The sequence below is a fragment of the Osmerus mordax genome, chromosome 7 (assembly GCF_038355195.1).
Source record: "Osmerus mordax isolate fOsmMor3 chromosome 7, fOsmMor3.pri, whole genome shotgun sequence".
NCBI classification, from domain to species: domain Eukaryota; kingdom Metazoa; phylum Chordata; class Actinopteri; order Osmeriformes; family Osmeridae; genus Osmerus; species Osmerus mordax.
This window is the reverse complement of record NC_090056.1, coordinates 6,282,600-6,307,706: the sequence shown is the minus strand read 5'-3', so window position 1 is coordinate 6,307,706 and position 25,107 is coordinate 6,282,600. Positions and strand designations below refer to the sequence as shown.

At 45.2% G+C, this 25,107-nt stretch overlaps 3 protein-coding genes across 5 annotated transcripts; all 3 read left to right on the top strand.

Annotated features, from left to right (window-relative positions):
* The first annotated feature begins 462 nt into the window (after positions 1-462).
* On the top strand, positions 463-8,734 carry LOC136945463 (ATP-dependent 6-phosphofructokinase, muscle type-like). The gene is made up of 22 exons (XM_067239292.1): positions 463-627; positions 1,584-1,657; positions 1,830-1,907; positions 2,830-3,019; positions 3,139-3,304; positions 3,463-3,507; positions 4,123-4,231; positions 4,323-4,418; positions 4,521-4,613; positions 4,730-4,855; positions 5,001-5,065; positions 5,182-5,245; positions 5,394-5,540; positions 5,656-5,726; positions 5,825-5,912; positions 6,058-6,210; positions 6,723-6,887; positions 7,111-7,172; positions 7,284-7,395; positions 7,490-7,589; positions 7,736-7,841; positions 7,992-8,734. Exons 1-22 carry the CDS (start codon positions 540-542, stop codon positions 8,125-8,127), a joined length of 2,334 nt encoding a protein of 777 aa, XP_067095393.1. The 5' UTR covers positions 463-539; the 3' UTR covers positions 8,128-8,734.
* A 330-nt stretch (positions 8,735-9,064) lies between these two features.
* larp4aa (La ribonucleoprotein 4Aa) lies at positions 9,065-20,512 on the top strand. 3 transcript variants are annotated; one of them, XM_067239290.1, is made up of 17 exons: positions 9,065-9,610; positions 11,971-12,097; positions 12,193-12,357; positions 12,486-12,573; positions 12,811-12,947; positions 13,072-13,175; positions 13,336-13,446; positions 13,558-13,611; positions 13,706-13,915; positions 14,086-14,189; positions 14,436-14,477; positions 15,988-16,179; positions 16,585-16,636; positions 16,820-16,978; positions 17,329-17,456; positions 17,651-17,876; positions 18,011-20,512. In XM_067239290.1, the coding sequence occupies exons 1-17, from the start codon at positions 9,494-9,496 to the stop codon at positions 18,404-18,406; spliced, it is 2,412 nt and encodes an 803-aa protein (XP_067095391.1). In that variant the 5' UTR covers positions 9,065-9,493; the 3' UTR covers positions 18,407-20,512. The 3 variants fall into 3 exon arrangements, with proteins under 3 accessions (XP_067095391.1, XP_067095390.1, XP_067095392.1); XM_067239289.1 differs by having other exon boundaries at positions 17,326-17,456; XM_067239291.1 differs by lacking the exon at positions 14,436-14,477 and having other exon boundaries at positions 17,326-17,456.
* Positions 20,513-20,939: 427 nt separating this feature from the next.
* On the top strand, positions 20,940-24,131 carry asb8 (ankyrin repeat and SOCS box containing 8). The gene is made up of 4 exons (XM_067239296.1): positions 20,940-21,000; positions 21,789-21,996; positions 22,105-22,209; positions 22,354-24,131. Exons 2-4 carry the CDS (start codon positions 21,868-21,870, stop codon positions 22,987-22,989), a joined length of 870 nt encoding a protein of 289 aa, XP_067095397.1. The 5' UTR covers positions 20,940-21,000; positions 21,789-21,867; the 3' UTR covers positions 22,990-24,131.
* The last annotated feature ends 976 nt before the right edge of the window (positions 24,132-25,107 follow it).

Genomic DNA, 25,107 nt, shown 5'->3' with positions numbered 1-25,107 from the left:
ACAAAACGCTTCAACGATTTATAACCTCTGGCTGCTGAGCGCCTCTATGCTGTTCTGGGTCTCAAGAGCAACTGCAGAGATATCTACAAGCTCCACGTGTCCACTGCCCTCTGGTGGACAGAATCCAACTTCATAATACCTTAAGATTTCACTATTGTGGGATCTCTGCTTTTGCAAGTCCTATATGGCCAAGCACAATAAAAAACATTGATCTCACACCATCAAGATACCAAATCATTTTCATTTTGCCAGTCCTGTTTCACGTGACAGTAATCTTTTGTGCTTCTAAAGTGCAGCCTGCTGATGTATATTTAGTACAGTGTGCCTGCCTGCCTGCCAGTCTGCCTGCCTGCCTGCCTGCCTGCCTGCCAGCCTGCTTGTGGGGTTGGGGGCGGGGTGTTGTAAAAGGGTTGGTCCTATAAAGCCAGTGTCCCCACCAGCCTCTTGTCTGAGAAGCAGAGGGATTGAAGAGGTAGCAGGTCTCCTGGTTCCTCCTGTTTTTCTCCTCTTCTACCTGCTCATCGGGATCTCCTGGCAGCATGTCCACTGTTCCCCCTAGCATGGACCCCACCAAGATGGGGGTAGGGCGCTCCATCGCCGTGCTGACTTCCGGAGGCGATGCCCAAGGTATGAAGACCACAGCTGCTCAGTGGTCGTGTTTAGAATTTCCAGTGGTCATCTCAATTCAGTATTTTTTGTTTGCACTTTTTTGAAGGGAGATTTAACTGCTAGAGGGAATAGTTGGAGTACAGGTGACTGGATGGGATCTTAAGCCCCTTAGAGAACATGTGTGTGTGACAGTGTAATAGTGAGGAAGTGAGGGCTTTGTTGTTCATTCTGACCAGGGTTTTAACAAATGACATGTATGTAGTGTTCTTTTCAAGCAAAGTTGTATATTTATTTTGTACTTAACCAGTTCTGAAGACAATTGATACTCTGTAGTTCATTTATATCTGACAACATCCCTATAATATTTGGCGACAGTTTACACGTAATTGGGTACCTGTTAAGAGTTGTAAAGGGTGATATGTTTGTATAACCACACATTGTGCTCGAACTACCATAGTAACCTGTTAGCTGTAACCACACATAGTATATGTAGCTGTTTATTTTTGCCTGAGTTACATCACTGCTGCATATCACCCCCTAACCTTTTGATCTGAACTATTATGTCCCCCATATCTCACCCTTCGTTCCTCTGTTTCTCCTCTTTGCGCGCTAAGAATAGAGTCACTGACCTTTATCTGCAGTGACATGAAGGACAAGATCCAGTTCCCTTCCCCAGCTGCCCCTCTGTTGAAACTAAAGCCCAGTCTTGCTAGTTCCCCCAGAACACGGTATGAATGTAAACAACCTGGCCTTTACGCTGGGCTGAAAACTATGCGGGTGACACCGTCCATGGGCGCCATGACAACCCTGTCTGTTTGGTCTACGGGGCTATTTTCTTATGATGTCACAAGATTGTGCCCTCTATATCAATTAGATGTGGTTGTGGTTTGATGCATGGCCAATGGATGGGCCTCACTGTGAGCCGGGTCTCATGTCTGTGATTGAAATATTTACTCTCCACATCTTTGTCCCAGGTATGAATGCGGCTGTGAGGGCCACAGTTCGAGTCGGCCTCTACACGGGAGCGAAAGTCTTCTTTGTTCATGAAGTAAAGCAGTACTAAAAACACATCGCATTTTACCTCACTGTTTACGACCTCCGAGCCACCACTGCTTCAAATAATACCCATTGTTGAAAATTGACATTCTGAGACTGCTATTCTGGTAGTAGTAAGTGATTGGAATGTCCAATTGATTATCTTTCCGTCCTACTCATTCAAGGGCTACCAGGGGCTTGTGGACGGGGGGGTGAACATTCGCCCCGCAACATGGGAGAGTGTGTCCATGATGCTGCAATTGGTGAGGCCACGAACAAACCACTTCAACACATTTATCAGGCACATTGTCAAGGCACACACACTGCACTTACCGCATTGTAACTTTTGACTCATTAGAATCTCAAGCTTAACGTACACACAGAAAGTAGTTTGCCCACATCTTGTTGGTCTTGCCCCTCAACAAGAAATTCTGTTAGTATAAATATAACAAAATATGGACACCCTGGATACTTGAAGCTTGTCATATACCTCTATAGGCATATTTTAACTATCCTTAGTAGCCACTCCCCTTCTTTAATAAACCCAATGAGAAGGCACCAGGAGTTAACTTATGATGTGTAAGCTGTTTAGTGCAAGCGAAAGATCTGGCTAGTATCAGAGATCTGATATTTGGTGATGAGTGGCTATGTTTAGCAGCTTAGCATGTACCATAACTGAACACCAGATGGATGGTGAAGTGTGAGGAGAGAGCATAAATATGCCAATGACAAACAGTCCGGCCAGCAGTACCATCCTCTGTGATCGGAGGCTGAAGAGGGGAAGGGAGCAGGCAGTAATCAAAGCTGACAGCCTCAGGGTATGGGAGGTGGGAAGATAGGCAGGTGCCCTCGGGAAAATCTTGTTTAAAGGACAACCGTCCAGTATTACCTGTATTAGGTTGTGTAACATTCTATCCCATACTGTATCAATACAAACTCAATAAATTAATTAGAATTTGGAATGCAGTTTTCTGTTTCATGCTAAGACAGTTTAGGAATTCAGCGAACCAACTGTTCTAAATCTGTCTATATGTGTCTGGTTTTGGAAGACATAAAATAAAGCTGTATTCTAGACAAAAAGAACGCAGAGATTCTTAGTTCTATCCTAGATTTAATCCAGGCTGTGTCCAGGAAAACATTTCTGAGTGTGATTGGATGAGTGAGGCTCCAACCATCCTTCTCCAGGGCGGCACTGTTATCGGCAGTGCCCGTTGCACAGACTTCCAGACCAGAGAGGGCCGTATGCAGGCGGCAAACAACCTGGTCAAGCTGGGCATCACCAACCTGTGTGTGATCGGGGGCGACGGCAGTCTGACCGGTGCCAACAAGTTCAGGTGTGAGTGGAGCGAGCTGCTGCTTGACCTCGTGAGAGCCGGTGAGAGACAGGGAGGGCATGCTGGGGAAACAGCAACAAGTCAACCACAATTTTACTGGTGAATTGGTGTACCGGTGCCTGAATGACTCCCAGTGACTTTATCCATGTTCCCTCTCCAGGTAAGATCACCGATGACCAGGCTAAGAGCTCCACACATCTCAACATTGTTGGCATGGTGGGCTCCATCGATAATGACTTCTGTGGCACCGACATGACAATCGGCACTGACTCCGCCCTGCACCGCATCATGGAGGTGGTGGACGCCATCACAACGACAGCCCAGAGGTGAATCACCACTCTGACACACAATGCAGCTCTTACAACTGACCAGTCTCCTTTTCATATGTGATTTTTAGAGGCAAGTTGTCCCTGTTTTTGTGTGTGTGTGTGTGGGGGAGGGGTTTGATTGACATTTCAAACTAATATTTCCCGTTTGCCCACAGCCACCAGAGGACCTTTATTCTGGAGGTGATGGGCAGACACTGTGGGTCAGTATATGAGTGTGACGTTTGTCTGAATAAAACTGGGTATTGGTATCAGGGGGGATGCCATTGCAAAATACCTGACACATACACAAATCTAAGAATATAGTTCCCCCACAAGTATCATGCTTACTACATAGGACACATGCTAATGCCATGCTGACATGTGTTATTGAATACATGAGCCGTGTATCAGGATGGACATATTCATACACTGTGAACTACACGTCTCAGCTGTGAACATATCTGTCTGTTACATGAGACTATGGGCTCTATCTTCGTTACTTAAACGCAACTGGCATTGAGCCACACAAACTTGGCCAACGATCAAAATGGGTGGAGACTTGTAGTTTGCTGGTGCAATTTGCCCAATTAGCAGGTGGAACTGTGTTTATGTATCATTGTAATAATTTGGGGAAGGGGCATCCTTCCAGTCACAATTTTTGCAAAATATACATTCCTGTGCTGCATGGTGTGAGATTGTCTTCGCAGTGTTAGCTCAAAGGCAAAGTGATACATTGTAATCTTAACGCTTCAATCAAGTGAATCTTAGTAACTGCCACTGCACAGTTGTATTGTATTTGCATCTAAACTGTTTGTGACTCTGTTTGTTCTTTCCAGATACCTTGCCCTGGTAACAGCCCTGGCGTGCGGCGCTGACTGGGTCTTTATTCCTGAAATGCCTCCAGATGAGGGATGGGAGGATCATCTGTGTAGGAGACTGGCAGATGTACGTGTCACAAGCACACACACACACACACACTTCCACAGTGAACGTCTGAGAAGCAGACTTGATGTTCCTTTGTGTCTGCGTCCCTTAGCAACGAGCCAGAGGCTGCCGCCTGAATGTGATCATTGTTGCTGAGGGAGCCATGAACAGGGACGGCAAGCCCATCACCTCTGAGAACATCAAGCAGGTACTCCCTTCTCTATCTCGGTTCAAGACGTTCGACGTACACTTCATACAGACTTGTGGAGTGAGTAGTGGGGCTGTTGGTAACAGCTTCCCTGGTCTGTAGCTGGTGACCAAGAAGCTGGGCTTTGACACTCGCACCACAGTCCTCGGACACGTGCAGAGAGGCGGCACTCCCTCTGCCTTCGACAGGATCCTGGTAGGTGCTGTTTCCCCACCTCATCATCTCTCTCTGCGTGTGTGCACCTGTTAGCGAGTGGTTGGGTCACGTGTGGGGGGCACGTATCTGAGGGGTGTGTGTGTTGTGACCCTCAGGGCAGCAGGATGGGCGTTGAGGCAGTGATGGCTCTGCTGGAGGCCACCCCCGAGACCCCTGCCTGCGTGGTCAGCCTGTCAGGGAACCAGGCCATCAGGCTTCCCCTCATGGAGTGCGTGCAAGTGGTAAGCGAGCATACGGTCTCTGTGTGAGACCTGCTCACCTGACCGTTCTTCTTCCAGAGCTGGCTCTTCGTATTCCCTAGAGGGCTGGTTACAGAATCAGTATCATTCATACTTTTCTCCCTCTCCTTCTCTCCTTCTCCGATAGACAAAGGATGTGACTTCTGCCATGGCTGAAGGTCGATTTGAAGACGCTATTAAGCTCAGGGGAAAGTAAGATGGAAACTTTGTCGGTTTATTGTCGGTACCTGCGCTGTCCAGTTCTAGTTCAAGTTCCAGATAAGGTCCACAGTCCACCAACACAGATCCATTTTATGTGTTATTTGCAGGAGTTTTGAGAATAACTGGAATACATACAAACTGCTGGCTCACATCAACCCCCCTGATACCAAGGTAGGCTATAGTCACTGCTGTACAGTACACAGGACACAGTTTAGGAAGTACACAACTTTTCAATACTATTCAAGAAAGAAAATAAAACCACAATGAGACTCCCTCAGTGTTTTGTATTGTCACGACTCCCCCACCTGACCTCCACCAGAGCAACATCAACGTGGCCATCCTTAACGTCGGGGCCCCCTGCGCCGGTATGAACGCTGCCGTCCGCTCCGCTGTCAGGATGGGCATCATCCAGGGCCACAACATGCTGGCCGTGCACGACGGCTTCGAGGGCCTCGCTCACGGACAGGTCGGTCATCCACCTTTCTTCCTCCTCTGAATGTAGACTTTGAGCTGTACTGAGGAATGGTAGAACCATCTAGCAAATGGCTTCAGATGAATACATTTCTTGTCTATCCCCTCAGATTGAGCCCATTGCCTGGACTGCAGTCAGTGGCTGGACTGGAAAGGGGGGATCTGAGCTGGGAACCAAGCGGTAAGATCAGGGATCTCTTGGTTTAGCATTCACAACACTCAAGAAGAAGAAGAACAGGCTCTCTTGTTTGACACACAATCTCTTATTCCCATGTCTAGCTTGCTGCCCTCTAAGATGATTGAGGACATCAGCCTGAATATCGCTAAGTTCAACATCCATGCTCTGGTGATAATTGGTGGTTTTGAGGTGAGAGTGGCAGGTTCTCTCAGGTTCTTCCATTGTGGTTGGTGTCTCTCATTGACAAAGTTCACGTCGACCACCACGTAGAGCCCTGCACCATAGGTCCACCAATGTCACCATGCTCCTTTTTCTCTCTCCATCACCCTTGCAGGCGTATGTGGGTGGCCTGGAGATGGTGCAGGCCAGGGAGAAGTACGAGGAGCTGTGCATTCCCATGGTGGTCATCCCCGCCACCGTCTCCAACAACGTCCCTGGCTCCGACTTCAGTGTTGGCGCCGACACGGCCCTGAACACCATCGTTGAGGTAGTCTTGCCCTGATTAACCACTATGCATCTACAACTGTGGCTTTTACACTTTAAAAAAAATTTAACCTTTTGTTGGTGCATCTGTAATAACAAGAATACAAGCACTGATGAGTTCATTAATAGAAAACAACGAGGTAGACCAGGGAAGACCTAATGGACTATTAGAGGATGCTGTCTACTGTATTGGTGATAAAGGCCCTGCTGATTAGCCAGTGTGTATGGAAATACACTCAAATTCTCTTTTCCTGTCTGTACTTAAAGTTAATGGTCATGGTGGCCTGTTTCACTGAAAGTGTGGCAGCAAAGAACCAACATAACGTGTGTGTCACACACTGTCCAAAGGCTTTTGATGCTCACTGCAGGTCATATGTAATAGAGGCTTCCCCTGCAACACCAAATGCAGGGGAAGACTGCCATTCAAATATCATTCCAACTGTCAATGTTGTTTTTGAATTCCTGTTTGACTAACCTCTCATCCACCCCCCCCCCCCCCCCCCCACTTACTTGTAGACTTGTGACAGGATCAAGCAGTCTGCAGCTGGCACCAAGAGGAGGGTGTTCATCATTGAGACCATGGGGGGTCACTGTGGATACCTGGCCACCATGGCAGGGCTGGCGGCAGGAGCCGACGCTGCATACATCTACGAGGATAAATTTGGCATCAGAGACCTGGAGGTGAGTTGAGGAGGAAGACATGTCCCCCCTGTAAATAAGAGAGTTATCCTCCCCGATTTTGATATGCCTTATACATAGCAAGAGATGATTGGGTTCTGCAAGTCAGGTGGGAACAGTCAGGTTAGAAATGTTGTTGGTACTTTTCCATTCATCAATGGCTAGTACAACTGCATAAACTGGAAGCGTCGCCACTGCGATGTATAATCGTCCCACCGGTTTTCAGGCAAATGTCGAGCATTTGGTTGAGAAGATGAAGACGACAGTGAAGAGAGGCTTGATTCTCAGGTGAGTTTCACAAACACTCATCCGTGCACACTCAGACACACATTTGTACATCTGGTATACATATTTACATGTCCTCAAGCCCATACATTATTTGGGATTTTTACTGGACAGGAATGAGAGCTGCAATCCCAACTACACAACTGACTTCATCTTCAACCTGTATTCTGAAGAGGGAAAGGGCGTGTTCGACTGCCGCAAGAATGTCCTGGGACACATGCAACAAGTCTGTTATATTTTCAAGAGAAATAATAAAATTGTGTTCCCAACGGTGAATTTTCATGCCAGAACTAAATGTAAAAAAATATATATTTTACCAGGGTGGTACTCCAACACCTTTCGACAGGACCTTTGGAACAAAGATGGGAGCAAAGTCTGTCCTGTGGCTGACTGATAAACTGAAGGAGTGTTACCGCCATGGTGTGTCCCCAAAAACAAATAGCCACAAATCTGTCTCCAGTTCAATAACTGAAAATGTTGATTACCCTTTTATGACTATATAATTCATTTCAGCGCTTAGCCCTCACACCTTTACTGGAAAACTGACTCCATGTCCTGTCCTACAGGTCGTATTTTCGCCAACACACCTGACTCTGCCTGTATGTTGGGGATGAAAAAGAGATCACTGACCTTCCAGCCTCTAACCGAGCTGAAGGATCATACCGACTTTGAGTAAGACCCCAAAGAACTCTCTTACATGTTGTGTACGCATGCCTGTGAGGCCAGAAATACCGATTCAGTGGATGAATCACCATTGGAAATGTTAACCGTGCCACACCGTTCCTTTGAACACCAACTCTTTCCCCCTCCGATGTCCCCCAGGCACCGCATCCCAAAGAAGGAGTGGTGGTTGAAGCTGAGGCCCATCATGAAGATCCTGGCCAAGTACAACGTCAGCCTGGACACCACTGAGCATGCCCACATGGAGCATGTGATCAAGAAGAGAGTCCAGCCGTGAAGGCCTTGCCAGTGAAGAAGGAAGCTGCTCCACCCAAGGAGACGGACGAAGATTTATAACTTTCCTGTTGTCATTGTAGATATGCACCTTTCTATGCATTTGTTTAGCAGAAGATTTTTGAGGATGTGTGTTTTCTGCCTGGCCTCATCTGTGTTTGTCTTGGAAATGCTGCTACTCTCTACTTCATAACTCATCTGCTTGGATTCTTTTACTTTTTTTCTAATTTACTCCTGAATTAATTTGCTCTGCGCGCTGTGGAAAGTGTCTAGGATTTAGGCTTTTGTAGACGTCAACTGAATTACAAGTTTAAGAATGGGTCTTGTGCATGAAATCCTCTGTTTTACTGTCAGAGACCAAACACATGCTAAATCAGAGTGTGTAGAAGGAGAACCACTCCATTTGCAGGAAAGGTCGTCTTTACAAATGCCGCACACCCTCATATGACATCATGACCTTCACAAGAACAGACACGCCCCCATTCACATGGATGGAGCTGAAGTGAAGAGAATCCTCTGCTTCAAGTTCCTTGGTGTGTTCATCAACGAGAGACTATCATCTGGGTCCTGTGTTGAATGTGAAGATAAGTAAATAAATATGTCCAAAAGGCTGGGGTCATCAATTTATTCAGGTAAAAATTAAATGACAGATTTAGCCAATCCCATGTACACTGAAAATCCAGAAACCAGCACTGATTCTGCAACAAGAGTTTGAAAGGAACTACAATTTGGAAATAATATCATAGGCTTAATTTTTTATTTATTTAAACATAATTACACTGTGCTTTACACATTTTTCTTATGTTCTTTGTACATGTGCCTGTTTTTACTCAAAGTTATTGGAACATCAATGAAAAGAGATTGATTCTCGCAGTCTCTGGATAAACGGAAGCGGAAGAAAAGGGTTTCATGGGGCATTTAGTGCCCGCACTGCTAGCTGGGATTTTGGTGGACTTTACCAATGTCTGCCTGCGCTTAGGAAAGGTGCGTGTCCCCAGTGTCCGCTTCGGTCGCCCGGTTAGGAATGCGCCTCACGGCTTTGACGCAAGTTGAAATATCTGATGAGACATTATAGAGTACGGTGATATAACATGAGTTGCACATTGCCTTTATTTTTGAATTTAGTGTATTGACTTCCGAGTTTGATTAATTACACTAGACGTCGATTCATAGCTAGGTAGCAAGCTTTCTTGCTAGCCCTGGCTACTTAGCAGCTAGCTAGCAATCTAGCTTACTGTGTTGGTTAAACAAGTCTAGCAGGAGATAACTGGATAGATTGCTGAACCCAGCCGGCACTTTGGTAAAAGGAGTTGGTGGCAAGCGGAGGGTCGGGAGAACACGACGGGGTAGACGTGACCCAGGGGCGGCCGATGAGTTCGGACCAGGGCGGAGAGCCGCCGCTGTTGCAGGAGGAGGCTGATCCGGGACCGAAGACCAGTGGGAAGGACAAAACACCACCTGGGATCGGTGGAGGGTCAGGCGGCATGGTGAGTTGCGGCCTATAGTCACGTAGCAAGCTAGCTTGGCTTGCTGCTTTGCTAACACCGTTGCTAGCTAGCACGATAACTCGTTTCAACTTCTACCATCGCACCGCATTCAGGTTCTGTTCTTACCAGCGCTTTGAATCATTGCCAACACTATAAAAATGTAAGGGCATCTATTCTGCTTAGATGCTCTACTATTACACGTGCGCTACTAGTTGGTTAGCCACCAGGGTTCCATACATCTTTTTAGCGTTAGCATAAGAAGTTGCTAGTTGCAACCTTGGTTCAGTAGAACTAGACTAGTAGTCTGGTTAACTACTGGTAACGCGTTCGCTAGCTATCTCATCCAACGTGCTAATCGGGCGTTAGCCAAAGGGCGCTAGTCTGTCTCTGCCTGTGCACAGCTGTCATCAATAAATTTAGCTCTAGTCTACTCGTGCTAGCAAGCTATCCAATTTAGCAGTGTGCTGAGTAATCATTATAGCTAGACTAGCTACTGTACAGTACTTTAAGTTGTGAGAAGTGTTTAGCCATTTGGTTGGTGGGCTGTTAATGGGAATTATGCAGGGGCTCTAAGTTCGGAGCCATGTAACTACACAGCCACTCAATCCTACATGATTTAAATCATGTACCTTGCTAACCGGTGTAGAGCTAGTTGATTACCGAGAAATTGTTTAGAGCAGACCTTTGACTGCCGCTAGCTAAGTAGCTAGCATATATAATATGCGTTGCAATTGCCTGGCTGGCCTTTGCAGCGCAGTCAGCTGACTTGGCTTCCAAGATATATGGCTAGCTTAGCACAGGATCTAGCAGATGTTACAGCTGGCTAACTCGTGCGTCTAGGCACACCTTCTGTGGTTATCATGTGAATAAATGTCCAACACAGCCACTCAGACAGGCAACCAATGTTGCAAACTCGCTTTGGTTGAAAATTGAGTTATATGTACAATGTACATGTTAATTAAATGTCGAGTTGTGACAGCTGTTGTTGTCAGACCGTATACTCATTTCGAGGTAACGGGGTGGATCTTTGTAGCAGGTGGTGTCGGCTGTGGAACAGTGTCCTGAGCAATCATCAAACTCAATGTGCACCATTTTCATGCACCAAAAAAATAATACATCACTTTTGCAGTAGATGTTATGTTTTGTACGTAAATTTATGAACCCCAATACTTTTTGAAGTCCAATACATGAATTATTCAGGACTGTTTAACATTTACCGTCTCCAATTTGGTCCTATGGAGGACTAAAGGGGTTGGCAAAAATCAGCCACGTGATATGCTACTGTGTTTCTGTAGTCAGTATGTTTAATGGTTAACTGAGCTATATCGTAGCACACCTCTACATATTGTATGTTTTTAAGCCACATATGTACACCCAAACACGTTCAGTGAGTGTATTAATAGCATTTGAGCCACCTTGAATCTTGTGTAGCTGAACCTTTGGGTCAATGCCAGACCATTGCTTGTGTAAAACAACTTAAGCATTGTTATGACTCCTCGCTAAAGGCTTATCTTTTGGTAATGGCGAGAAGCAGTCTGCATTGAAAATGGCTTGTCCATGCCATCAATGTTCTGCTTGGAACTGTAGATTGGCAATGCTGTCCTCCAACTATAATGCTGGATTTGGATTGGCGGTAACTATGCACTCTTTTTGCAAACATGTATCTGACATCCCATAATGCAGGCATGGTTATGCAATGGCACTGCATGTGTGTTCATACTTATCATTCTTCCCGTAGCTCGCTGTATACTATATGTTAGTATGTCGATTGTAATGAAGTCGTTGGAAGATTTAGTTATGTACGAGAATCAGTGTTCGAACAATTTTTTTTTTGCTTAAAAACATCACACTGTACAATAAAATTACATCAATTTGAGTTTATTTTTTTGTCATTTATGCATACTAACTATTGACACCCTTAATGTGCTATTTACTAGTTTGAAGTTTCTGTTTGTGTAACTGGTGTCATCGCAATGTCAGCATCCCCTTCCTCCCCTTCTGCTCACTGCTGGGGTCAAATTAGGGCCTCAAAATACATCTTTAGCCAGCTACGCCACCTTAAGACTAGGTCTAAGATGAGGTGGGTGTTATTTATACTGAGGGAGGAGTTGGCCGATTCAACTCGGTTACACTTGCAAAATGTTTTTCAGCTCTGTGGTGGAAACAAATTGTGATTGAATTGTTGTTACTCTGGTATGTTGTTACTCTGGTGGCAATGAGTTCAGCCAGGATTCAACGTAGCATTTTCATAATTATTTTCCTACTAAAAGCTGTGCCTTTTTTAAGTTCCGTTTGATAAACTCGTAACATAGTCCAATGGCTTCGTCAACTTCTTTGTCATGGTTTATCTCTTGTTGAAGGTCACCTCCAAGGGCGCAGGTCTGAACCCCAATGCCAAGGTGTGGCAGGAGATGCCTGTGGCTGCCAGCGAGGCTCCTGCTGAGGCAGACGATGGCTCCCAGTGGCCCCAGGCCGACATCACAGAGGGTGACAAGACCCAGACAACTTTGAACTTTACAGCTCCACCAAAAATGTTATGAACTCAATAATTGGTATTCATCAGTGACACTCTTGTGCTCCAGGTTATTCTGAGCCTTCCCCTGCTGTATGTAAACCATACCCAGTCTGCGTCCTCCCCCTGGAGGAGGATAGCCCTGCGGCGGCGGCGGCGGCGGCGGCAGAGGTCGCTGTGAACGGCTTGGATCCTTCAGACCCAGGGTTCCCCCCTACTGAGGTCACCACCGCAGGTCAGTCACATTTCGCGTCCTGACCTCAGTATGAATGGCAAAACTGCGGCACAAAGGACTACAATTCCCTCGTTACTGCGTGTTCCTTTAATATAGTTTACAGATGTTTGTTCTTTTTTTCTTTTAAGTGGTCTCCAAGATGACGGCCGAGCAGCCCCTCCCTTCAGAGAACCTGCGGGAGGTACTCAAGAAAGAGCTGGAGTTCTACTTCTCTAGGTGAGTCTCATATAAATGCATATAAATAGAGGGTATGGCAAGATAGACCTTATTCCCCATGCTTTATAATACTCACCTGTGTTACCCCACATTTTTGATTTGCGTAAAGAAGAATATAGTATTCTCAGTATGACCTTGTAAGGCTTTGGAATTTGATTTGAGACATCTTCATAAAACGTGTGATAGACTTGCGACCGTTTTAGTTTGGTTTGCTTATCTGCTTTCCTTGTGCTCTAGGGAGAACCTGTCCAAGGACCTGTACCTAATGTCCCAGATGGACAGTGACCAGTTTGTCCCCATCTGGACCATCGCCAGCATGGAAGGCATCAAGGCCCACACCACTGACATGGACCTCATCTTGGACGTGTTGAGATGTAGGTGACCTTTTTGATTGAGGGAGCAAAGGGTATGTAAGTAGGCAACCACGCATGATCGTGGTCAAACTGGGTGCACGTGACGTTGCATAGTGCTGATCAAACCCGCTTTTGTCCCCCTCAGCCTCTCCGATGGTACAGGTGGATGAGAAGGGAGAGAAGGTCCGTCCCAATCACAAGCGTTGCATCATCATCCTGAGGGAGGTTCCTGAGACGACGCCCGTGGAGGTAACACTCAAGTCTACAGCTGTCCTCGTGGGCTTTTATGACCTCAAGTATTTCAATCTGGCATTTCAAAGGAGGAAGGATTTTCTTTGAGGTGACTAATAAACCGTATTTAGATTTGAATGTCCATAGTTAAAACGGATTTGTTTTTCCATTTCAACAGGAAGTGGAGGCCCTCTTTAAAAATGACAACTGTCCGAAGGTGATAAGTGTGGAATTTGCGCACAACAATAACTGGTACATCACATTCCAATCAGACACGGATGCTCAACAGGTAAACAAAAAACAACATAATTACACGCCCAAAGCTGTAATGCACAGTGGATTTGAAGAGTCAATATAGCCTCGATAAGATACTCCTCATGAAGAACTGCTTTCCTTCCAGGCGCACCGATACTTAAGAGAGGAAGTAAAAACATTTCAGGGAAAACCCATCATGGTGAGTTGCTTCACACCCTTAATTGTCGCAGTGTCGTTCTCTGCTAATTCTTCATTCTCACTCTTTTAAAACACATTTGTTTCCCACCCGTCAGGCAAGAATAAAGGCCATCAACACGTTCTTTGCTAAGAATGGCTACCGTAGCATGGACAGCAGCATGTACGCCCAGCAGACACAGACCCAGTCCCAGTACAGTTCACCTCTCTACATGCAGCCCGTCTACCCTCAGCAGCAGTATCCTGTCTACGGCATCGTCCCCCCCACCTGGACAACCTCCCCAGCACCCTACTTTGAGACCCCCCTGGTAAGCAAGCAAGTCTATGGCAAATTAGTGACAAACGTGGATAACTGCAGAACCTTTCAAAGCACACGTCTAGATAAAAAGGAATTGGGGGAACTCATTTGCCCGGACATGTTTTTTGAGATCTACTTTGCCGTAGAACAAGCATCATTGCGGTATTTATTCCTCCCCAGGCACCGTTTCCGAACAGTGGCTTTGTCAACGGGTTCAACTCTCCCGGGCACTACAAATCGGGCTCGAACTCTCTCAATATCTCTCGGCCCTTCAACAGAAACCGGTAGGTTTTGAACGCAGCGGCTCAGTGTGTTGCGTAGATCTTGATGTGGTTCTAAGGTACTTTGTAGAAACGTAACCATTGTGAACAATGGTCTGTGTGTCCTGCTGGAGTGGTGCTAGAGGCTGCATGCTCCCAGTGTACTGTGTCTCACAGGATTCATTCATGGGTTCTTCCAGAGATATTGTAACCTTTGCTCTGTTGGGAACTGAAAGCTCTTCACTCGCTGTCTTCTTACTGTCCCAACAGTGTCCCCCTCTATTCAAGAAAGAATGTAATAAATGCCTTCAGGTATAACCCTTCTATACAATCAGCTTCACTGCTACCCCCATCCCTAAATCCATAAAGGGTCCCATGCCACTTGCCAAGCAATACGTTTGAATGATTTTTATTTTAAGTTAATTACCATAATATAATATACAAGTTTGTCAGGTAAGTTATTGATAAATAACCCGTTTTGGCCTATAAGGAAGCTTTCAGTCATTGTCTTGGAAGTAACTGTAATGCCTACTACCTTGCTTTGAAAACAGTGACCCCCCCCCCCATCTTTTCACTGCATTATGATTTTTTTTTATCACTTCATCACCGCTTTCTTGATTTTGTATGAATGGTTGTTGCCTCAGCCTTATTTGGTAAAGGTGTCAATTTGGCCAAAGAAACATGATACAGTAAGAGATGAGTAGACTATCATAACCTTCTTACACCCTGACGTAAGAAGTTTCTAACTGAATAAATCAGCTTGGAATTTGTCAGAGACCGGCATATGCTGTCAAACATGCCAAGGCCATGTCAGACTTTATTAGATTGTGTCGTACGAAGAGGGAATGTGGGCAGTGGGGACAAATTGGTTTAGTTTCTCCTCCCCTTCCCTCCTCTCTTCCTGCTGTATTCACTACATCTCTGAGGACTGCCTTATTGATCTGAAGGTGCCAGATGAAGGAAGGGATAATTAAGACAGCATACCATCCATTTTGTTTTCTCTGGCTTTGTCACCCCTGGCAAAAGTCGTCATTATAATCAGCTTGTCATGAAAAGGGGGCTGCTCCCTGACACATTTCCCATTAAAGGTTTATTTTTAGATGCTGGTTTGACAACTAACTTTCACAAGCACCAATGCTCCCTGATGGCTCTGTTCAATTATTTAAGAAGCAAACTGTCCTAGCAGATGTCCTAGCAGATGACCTAGCCACTTATCAAGATGCTTGGAGATCTGTCGCAGGGTCTCTACCCTGCTCCTGGAGAGCCACCTGCTCCAGCACTAATCAAGCACACCTGATTCTAATAATTAGCTGGTTGATTAGGTAACTAGTGTTGAATCAGGTCAAAAAAGGGTTAGAGACCCCTGGAGTCTTATGCGTTGACGAGTCTTAACACCACGGTAGAAGCTTAACCCTTGTGCTGCCTTCGGTGTCACATGACCCAAAGGTTCATAACGAACCATCGTTGTGTTTACCCAATACAAAAGCAAATAAAAATAATTTTCTTTTAACCTTCGCAATGTGGGGGGTCTGAGACAGCCCAACGGTTAAAAGAAAATGCTTTACTTTGTTTTTTGATGTGGTAAAGTTGTTGCAAAACGACGGTGGGTCACAACGACCCGAAGATAACACAAGGGTTAAAGGAAATGCCCCTTGGCACATCAGTTGCATGTCGCCACATTTGTACAACAGACACTACAAGCCAAAGTCTTCCTTGGCACACCCCGCATTCATGCTGTGCCTGTGTGAACATCGAAGCCTACAACGTGTAGGCGAGCTCCAGGCACGTCGTCACACCCTTCCCTCCTCGCCCCCCCCAACAGAAACCATGTGAAGCCCCAGATGAGGTCAGGCGAGGTGTGCCCTGCGGCTGCGACCCCCCAGGAGAGCCTGACTGGCCTCCGCAGCCCCCAGCCCCCCAGCACCCCGGCCTCGGTACAGGCCCCCACCGACATAAACGCAGCCTTCCCGCACCTCTCATCGGACCCTGACGACGGCATGGCTGGGCGTGGAAGGTAAAGCCACCTGGCTCCCCGATTCAGGCTTTTCTGCAAAGTTGTTGTTTTGAAATGCAACTCTACTCCCTTAGACAGCCCTTGATGGACCCGATGATGAGAACATACTGCGCATAGAGGGAAAGGCAGGCGGTGGAGGGGAATGGCTTTGGGTTTTCTCTCTTCTCTCCATAATCTCCCCTGTAAACCCCCCCCCATCTCCTCCTCCTTCTCCCTCCCTCTAAGCTATGATCCTCCACGCCTGCCCCCGATGAGCGCCAAGATTATGAGATCTGAGGGTCTTGGCTAGCGGTTGGGGCTGCGCCTCAAGCCTACTTACCACCTGCCCCGCAACGCACCAGGGTTTATCCAGGTGTAAGGACATTGACTCCACCTGTATGCGCCTCCTTTTTCTTCCCACTATAGGAGGAGTACCTACAGAGGCACCCGGAGGAGGAGAGAGGACGAGCGCATCCCGGTAGCTACACATCTAGTCTTCTGTTAGATTAGAATTGACTATCATCACACTCGTCAGTGGAGAACACAACATTCTGGGCTACATGAGGCCCAAATAAACAAACGTACACTTGAGTTGCCTGATATTTCCGACATCTCCTGTGCGCTGAATCACTACCCCCCCCTCCTCCCTTGCCCTTTTCAGAGGCCCACACCCCTGGCTGAGGTGAAGCTTTCACCCCCAAAGTTTGACCTGGCTGCGACCAATTTCCCCCCTCTGCCTGGCAGTGTGGTCAGCACACAGGGGGAGCCCGTTCTGGAAAACCGAATGTCTGACGTAGTGCGCGGTCTGAACAAGGACAAGGTAAGACCTGCTAATCAGCTGTCAGCCCCCGAAATCACCACACCAATCACCATTTCAGGATTTTTTTTATATGCGTTTTCTAGCTTTCATGTTTTAGTTTGAACATTTAGTTAGAAGAGATTCTAAGTTTTCTGCCAATGGATAATATCCACAATGTGTATGTATTTATGTTTTTAATATTGTCACACAACATTTATTCTTAACTTCTGGCTTTTTCATGCGAGATGTCCTGCCGGTGATCAAGAAGTGAAACCTTAAGATATAAATGAGATCTACCATTTAGTGTTAGCGCAACCACTCCTGAGTCACTAGTTTAGTTCCATGAACGTCTGGTCTGTGTTCCGTAGCAGACGGAACAAGCCAGTAAGGAAGCCAGTGCACACGTTGCCCCGGCCCCAGAGGAAGCTGCACCTGTTTCCAGTCTTGCTCAGCCTGTAGCCAAACCTGCTGCACAGCCCCATGGACCACCCGCCCCCAGGTAAGACCCTGTAAACCAGTACTGCTCACTGCCATTTTTTTTTCTCTAATTGGCAATAGCGAGGATTGCTTTTAGGTTTGCTTTACTGGGATCAATTTGAGCCGTGTCACCGAATTAGCACCAAGTGCCTTTTAGAAGGCCGGTTCCCATACCCAAGGAGTTGATCTGGGACTAATGACCTTCCTGTCCTTCAGTGTGACCCATCATGAGAAGAAAGTGGAGCGAGCCGAGCCCCCCGCCCCCAAGGTGGCCCAGCAGTCAGCCCCGCCTCCCACTACGCCCAACCCACCCTCTTCCACGCAGCCCCTACCTGGTCCTAAGCCTCAACCCAGTGTCATGTCGTCCTCACAAGCTGCTGCGAGCACCAGCGCCTCCAGCACCACCAGCACCTCCACCACCACTGCCCCCATCCCCGTAATGGTAAGACATGGCAGTTGCAAAATGTCATGTTATTTACAAAGAAACTGTCAAACAATCATGCTCTTTTCCTTGACAGATTTTTTGGGGTTCTTTTCAGAGCCCTAAATAACTTTCTTCATTTTTTTCTCTTGCAGGAGCCCCGCAAGCTCAGCTATGCCGAGGTTTGCCAGCGACCACCCAAGGACTACCCTCCCCCAGCTTCCGCCCAGGCCCCGTCCCCCTCCGGCAGCGCGGCAGGCCAGCCCCTGCGGGAGCTGCGCGTCAACAAGGCCGAGGAGCCCGGCTCCAGCAGCGGGAGCAGCCCTGGAGACAGGCAGGACAAGACCCACGAGCGAGAGGGGGGCTGGGAGTGCAAAGAGAGCCGGCCCCCACGCGACTCCCAAGGTTACCGCAGCAACGGACCCCGAGGCAGTGGGGGCCTCAAGTTCCGCGAACAGAGACGCCCCCCACCGGCCCGGCGCAGCTCCCCCCAGGGGGGCCCCAGACACACTGGCAAAGAGCAGAATATTCCCCCAGCATTGCCAAAGTAAAACTCCATATGATTGAGGAAAAAGAAAAAAAAAGAAATGTATGAAAATATATATATATATAAATATATAAAAAATGAATTACATATAAAAGCAACAACCTTAATGGTAGCCACCTCTCACCCCTGGGACATGTCCAAAGAAAAGCTTTTGCAATGACAATAATGAAACGGAGTGGGACATCCAGGAAAAATGGGCAACAACATGCCATCGAATGAAGTGAACTTTCACAGAGGAGTTGAAAAGGAAACAAAAACAAAAAAGTATCATCTGAAGCCTCAATTCTTTGCCGAATTTCAAATCAGAGTGATTTCTGAGGAGGCAATTTCCTTTCAACTCTGCCTGAGAGAGGTGGGACACTGGCCCTGTAACGGCCCTCTACCCTTTTTAAAGAATAGATGTTGGTCTGCAAGGAACATATGCACTAAGAAGAAAAGAACATGCATATATGTCATGTACATATACAAAGATATCACTAACACGCAATGAGACATCCTTTCTGTTTTTCTCTTGCTCGTGTGCTTGATTTTGCAAAAATGGGAAAGGGTTACCTGATGTCTGTATATGCATTGATTGTGAAGCAAGCAGATGTATGTGCTCCAGTTTTCTGTTGCACTGATGACAATAATTCTTTCTTTCATGAAGTTGCTAATTGTAAGTACATGCATTTAGAATCATTGTCCTGAAATTGGGCAGATTGGGTCCTCTAATGTATATTCATGAAATGTGTCATATGCTGAAATTTGGAGCCTGGTTAATGACCTGCTCACATCTGTCAGAATTGCAACTAATGGCGATTCAACCACAGTTCTATTTGTGGTTTGCAGAGATGATGTTTTAAGCAGCGATCTACTTGTGGCAGATCGCATTGGTCACTTAACCATGCATTACCCTGATCCAAAGCTGTGTATTTTTAAGTTGAGTCATCTCTGGTACCTTTCCTGATGTTTCTGGGGCCCCCACCCAGAGGATTCAAAACATGCTTATTCTGATTCAGTCAAGCTCTCGGTTTACAACCCATTTTTATAAATGGGGATTAGATTTATGGTCAGACATGACTGTGTGTTGTGCTTGGCAATATCCATCATAACAGGACATCCAGGATCAGTACAATTTATTTTCCTTTTCTTTTTTTTCTTTTTTATAATGGTGGTATAGTATCAGATGTAGACTGAAAAGTGCTGATAGCTGAGAGATGGATAGCTCTACTCATTTGGCAGTTAAGTAAAGGGTTAAAAATATCAGACCATTTCCATGTGCTATGTGCCAGCTGTCTATGATCATAGCGGACTTGATAGGTTGAGTTGTCAATGAGGTCAGCTAAGTAATGTAGTCGTGGTAAAATGGGACTTTAAAACTGTAGGGGAGTAGTTGCCTGTGCTATAGTGTATTAACCCTTAACTAGCGGTGTCTGAGAATGTATTTGTTCTAGTGCTGAACAACTTCCAGGGCGAGGCATTTGTCAAAAACAGGTATCCACCACAGTTTGTTTGTTTTTTGCTTTTTTTAGGGTGAGTTTGCCGTTTAAATTTCAACAAAAAAAGACAGATTGACCTACTATTGAAGTTTGACTCGTTATGTATTGCTTTTAAAATTTTATTTATTTTAATCCTACAGTGCAACGCTTTTCCAATCTTGGTAGGCTGGTTTCCCCAAAGTTGTGTGAAATCGCATTGGCAAAGAATCACGCATATGACATTTGTATATTGTTTGAGATTTCCGCTGAGAATACTTGATGCATTGACTTTCGGTTTAGTAATGCAGCAAATGAGTAACCAATCACTGGGGCTGTTTTGTTTTTCATTAATGAGTATGAGCAGCTAGTGATCTAGTGTAATGAAATAAATGCACTAACTTGTTAAAAAGAATCTTACTCTTGAGTAATGTGAAATAATTTTAGAAACATACAGTAACGATATTGATGTTGACAAGCTTGCAAAAATCTACAGGAATAGCTTTTTTTTCTCTCCATAATGTTTGGGTTATTTTCTGTTTATTTTTGGGTTGGGTGCAAAAGAGGATATAGTAATGGATTGATTTTAAGTGTTTGAGACACTAAGTTCTAGAACTGTATGAAATGTCACAAAAAAATAAATTATTTTGATTTGGCTACTGTGTCACATATTTTATGCATGAATACTTAGGAAACTTGATTTTTTTGGGGGGGAACAGTAGTATTGTCGGACAGGAGTAACATTACATACGGGATAACAAGTTATCTTAACACCCCAAGTTACCTAACCCATGTGGACTACCTTTTTTTAGTGCCAGTGACAGTAGTTCACAGAAGGTATATTTGGCATGTAGAGCTAAGTACGGAGCCATCTGATGCCTATTTTTGGAGAAAAGCTACAGTACATGCATGTTGTCTGTCTTAGTTCAATTTGCTGTTATGCTATGCTTCAAAGACACAGGATGCGTCCCATTATCATTCAAATAAAACAAATATGACAATATATAAACGTGTGTTGACTGGATCTGGTAGGCGTTGTCGACAGCTATGACGACGTCATTTGCGCTTCCGTGTTTATGTCAAGTAGCAGGCAAGCAAAACAATCTGTTAGCAAGCAAGCTACTCGTCAACCAATTTGAATACGGTTTGTGACGCTTTCAAATAGACACAAAATATACATTCACCAACGTATTCATATACAGTGCACATTTAAAATCGTAACTATGGTAGTGCCTTTGCACAGATAGCTATCTCTACCAAATTAATAAACTAGCTTATGTGTTGTAGCCATTAGTAGCTGGCTAGTAAAACTGAACTGTACAAGCTAGCTCTAACGATGAAAATCTTTCGACGCGCTGGCAGTAGCACACTAGCTAGTCTAAATGTAAACGTTATTGCGATGTCAAAGGGAAAAGTTTACCATGCTAACTTGCTATGTAGTCAGGATGTATGAAGTCCATGCAAACGACCCAGAATGGTCAGGCAGTTTACTTTTTTAGCGTGTAAACGTACCAGGTTGTTCAAGGGTCACATCTAGTGTAAGGCTTGGAACGTAGTTAGCTAGCATGCTGCTTCGTTCATCTAACTAGGTAGCTAGATACAATATATTTGTATAGTGTGGGTTAGGGTGTGCACGATAGCTGGCTTTTAATACTAGCTAACTGAAGTATTATGTAATTTATATTTGGCGGGGGGGGGGGGGGCAGGCCACAGTTCCAGCACCTTGCCCATATGGCCACATATCTTGATCGCTAGCTAACTATCTAACTAGCTTAGGTCTTCTGACTAAAATAATGTCAATGTCAAGATAATTACTTTTGAGTGAAGAGGTAAATGAAACGTCTGGACCTCATCTTCTGCTCTTTTGTCGAAATCATGTTTCTATTTTTTTGGCTAAGAATAATAGGACTTAAAAATATATTTGTATTTCAGCCCGGAACTACACCCCTAACCCGGGTTTCCAGCGTGGTGTGGTGTCACCCTTCCCGGGTGCCATGTTCCTAAGTTCCACATGAGCTCTACTATGTGGTATATAATGCAAAGCATTCAGAGTAAATACTCCTTGTCCGAGCGACTCATTCGCACTATTGCAGCCATCCGCTCCTTCCCACATGACAACGTGGAGGATCTCATACGCAGAGTATGTTTGTTGGTGTGTCTATTGGTGTCAAGGCTCAATTCTTACAGCCATGATTGTTTTCTGTTTTCCGTTGAAAAAGACGTTTTGTCATTTTGCTCTTCACGGCAGGGAGCTGATGTGAACCGCATGCATGGCACCCTGAAGCCGTTGCACTGTGCCTGCATGGTGGCTGATGCAGACTGCGTGGAGCTGTTGTTAGAGAAAGGAGCTGAGGTACCACCGACTCACTTATGTTAAACTGCACTGTAGTTCTACACTTACACACACTTTTAATTCATGAATCGGCAGAATCATCCGTCCAAGAAGTAAATCCCTCCACTACCAACCCTTCCACTCCTCACGTTGTCTCCCGATCAGGTGAATGCCCTGGATGGCTACAACCGCACCGCGCTACACTATGCAGCAGAGAAGGATGAAGGCTGTGTGGAGCTCCTGCTGGAGTATGGTGCCCAGCCCGATGCCCTCGATGGCAACAAGGACACTCCGTTGCACTGGGCCTCCTTCAAAGACAACCCGGAGTGCGTGAGAGCTCTGCTGGAGAGCGGAGCCTGTCCCAACGTCCGAGACTACAACAATGACACACCCCTGAGCTGGGCCGCCATGAAGGGCAACCTCGAGAGCGTCAAGGTCCTGCTGGAGTACGGGGCCCAGGTCCACGTCACCAACTTGAAGGGCCAGACGCCAATCTCCAGGCTGGTGGCCCTCCTGGCTCGGGGCCTTGGCACAGAGCAGGAGGAGGAATGTCTGGAGCTGCTGTGTCGGGCGGCAGGGAGGTTTGAAATCCGTCGGGCCGATGGCACCCTTCCCCGGGAGCTCAGCAAGGATCCCCAGCTCCTGGCCCGGCTCACCAGCATGGTGGCCCAGGCCCCCTCCCTCCGCAGCCTGGCCCGATTCACTGTCCGACAGAGCCTTGGCGTGCGGTTCCTCCCCACGGCCGTCAAAGAGCTTCCCCTACCGGAGTCTGTTAAAGAGTATGTACTGCTGAGAGACTGAGAAGGACATCAGGGACATCACTGTCTAGCCATTAGACCGTTTGTCTTATTGCATTTACAGATAATTTACAGCTAATAATGGAAAGTGTTCATGTCAAATGATACAAGCTGTCCAGTAATTCCCACCAGGATTGGATAGGAGCATGGGGGAAGTAGCTCTTAACGTGTATACGTGTGTCTGCTGTAGGAGTGATGTTGATTGCCATTCATGCGTGCTGAATGTGCGTATATGTCTGTGAGTGACATTTTCAAGACCGTTTTTTTTTCTTTTACGAGTCTACAGAGCCGTACTAGCAATCCCAAGAGAAGTTGCCGTATGAAGCGAGCAGGTTAAAATGTAAACCTGGTGTCAAATTGAATTGTTCATATTGCGTCACTTTTAAGAGTAACAAGCACTAAGAATTTGTTTATGAAAGAGGAAACTAGAAGCTTTGCTATTCTCTAGATGTTTCATGAGTGTGCCAGGTAAAACTGTTTCCATTTTGCCATCTCAATGCTTGTAACATTTTCAGACAGCATGGTGTCTGTTGCATACAATCATCTGTATCAAGCACTTACTTGACTGAACTTGTGTATACTGTATGCCATTTGGTCATATGTGCACATTTACATGTTGATTTTGAATTGGTGAGCTTCACATTGAAAGGAAAAGGTACAGTTTACACTGGAACATTTTTGTTGTTTTAGTATCCAAAACACCCTAATCAAGAATAAACTGTTGTTTTGATTTAAGTAGGTGTACTCTTTAGTTTAATGTTAATCTTGTGCTATTTACTATTGATACTTTTAATGGTGCTTATTCGTCCAACTTTAGCACTGCATACTTAATGTTACTTTAAAAAAAGGTTACCAGCAACCATGACATGTTCCTTTTATAATTGTTTATTTTAGACAAAAATGTTTAAATATTAGACATTGTGAAATGGCATGATAAGTGGAAGTGTTAATAGTTTTTTAAAGATATAAGCTAACAATGTACTTATGTTTGTAGTGGAATTTAAAAAAAAATAATTTTGTGCTTGGTTCAACTTGTTTGTTTTGCAGGTGTGTAAATGTACATTGTGTCTTAGCAACATCGATGTACACCCGCAAAGTGCTTTTTTCTTTTGTTTTACTTAAAACAGTAAATGCCTTTCCTGATTACCTACTGTACATTGTTTTTTTCCCCTTCATTAAATGTATAAAAAAATAATTTGTTAAGAAACTAGGAAAAGCAACTTAATGTTAATCATATCTGAGTTGACATTAAATATTCTAAATAATTTAGGTTTAATTGTTAATATTTTTGATCACATTTTATTCTTAAACTGTCCAGAAGGTGTCACTAGGCTAGAGTTAGTTAGAAGTCAATGATTCATCAGCATGAATATCAGACAGCAATCATAATGAATTAATGTAGGCTTCAGTAATGTTGGAAAGCCTTTACTTACAAATCACAAACCTTTTATACTCTCATCCCCCCCACCACAGTCAACCCTTTCACACATTTTCAATAAATGTCATATTATTGTATTATCTTGATTCTTTCTCAGTTATCAGCCACCTGGTTTAAATGCATATTATAACCAACTTCTTTTCAATTACCCTTGTTGAGTTATGTGTTTTTTGTTGTAATTTCCAAAGCCTCATTGTTGTCCCTTGTCCCGACACAGGACGTTCATTTCCAGTGAGACAAGAAAGGTTGAGAGTTTCAGGAAGGAAACTAAAACAACACTGAAAAAGGCCCCTTTCCAACAAACCTTTAACACAGCGGTTACAATCATCCTCATTCACTGAATAATATATAGTTTTTGTCCATAAAAATGCTGTAGTCAATAATTATTCAGATTACCCATTGATAACTTAACCAGACTTAATCAAGATGGAAGACCTCTTTCAGGTAGATTATTCCAAGTGTACTTCTCCTCCCTCACAATAGGCCCAGACACTGGAACCAAGCCACTGTTTATGCAAGACTTGATCTTAGGGACTGGATACATAATTAAAGACATAGTTTCCTTCTTGACAGGAAACCGAAATGGGAACAACACAATTTGCAAACAAAACGAATGAGCTGAGCATTCGATATCAACATGATGGGTGAACACTGGGGCTCAAGAAACTTAATTAGAAGGATCGT

Excerpts from the sequence above, each read along its gene's own strand:
- LOC136945463 (XM_067239292.1), top strand. The coding sequence starts at position 540 with ATGTCCACTGTTCCCCCTAGCATGGACCCCACCAAGATGGGGGTAGGG. Across the intron at positions 1,658-1,829 it reads AAGTCTTCTTTGTTCATGAA|GGCTACCAGGGGCTTGTGGA; the intron begins GTAAAGCAGTAC and ends TACTCATTCAAG. Across the intron at positions 5,541-5,655 it reads AGGGCCTCGCTCACGGACAG|ATTGAGCCCATTGCCTGGAC; the intron begins GTCGGTCATCCA and ends CTATCCCCTCAG.
- larp4aa (XM_067239289.1), top strand. The coding sequence starts at position 9,494 with ATGAGTTCGGACCAGGGCGGAGAGCCGCCGCTGTTGCAGGAGGAGGCT. Across the intron at positions 9,611-11,970 it reads GTGGAGGGTCAGGCGGCATG|GTCACCTCCAAGGGCGCAGG; the intron begins GTGAGTTGCGGC and ends CTCTTGTTGAAG. Across the intron at positions 12,948-13,071 it reads CATCTTGGACGTGTTGAGAT|CCTCTCCGATGGTACAGGTG; the intron begins GTAGGTGACCTT and ends TGTCCCCCTCAG.
- asb8 (XM_067239296.1), top strand. The coding sequence starts at position 21,868 with ATGAGCTCTACTATGTGGTATATAATGCAAAGCATTCAGAGTAAATAC. Across the intron at positions 21,997-22,104 it reads TGGAGGATCTCATACGCAGA|GGAGCTGATGTGAACCGCAT; the intron begins GTATGTTTGTTG and ends TCTTCACGGCAG. Across the intron at positions 22,210-22,353 it reads TGTTAGAGAAAGGAGCTGAG|GTGAATGCCCTGGATGGCTA; the intron begins GTACCACCGACT and ends TCTCCCGATCAG.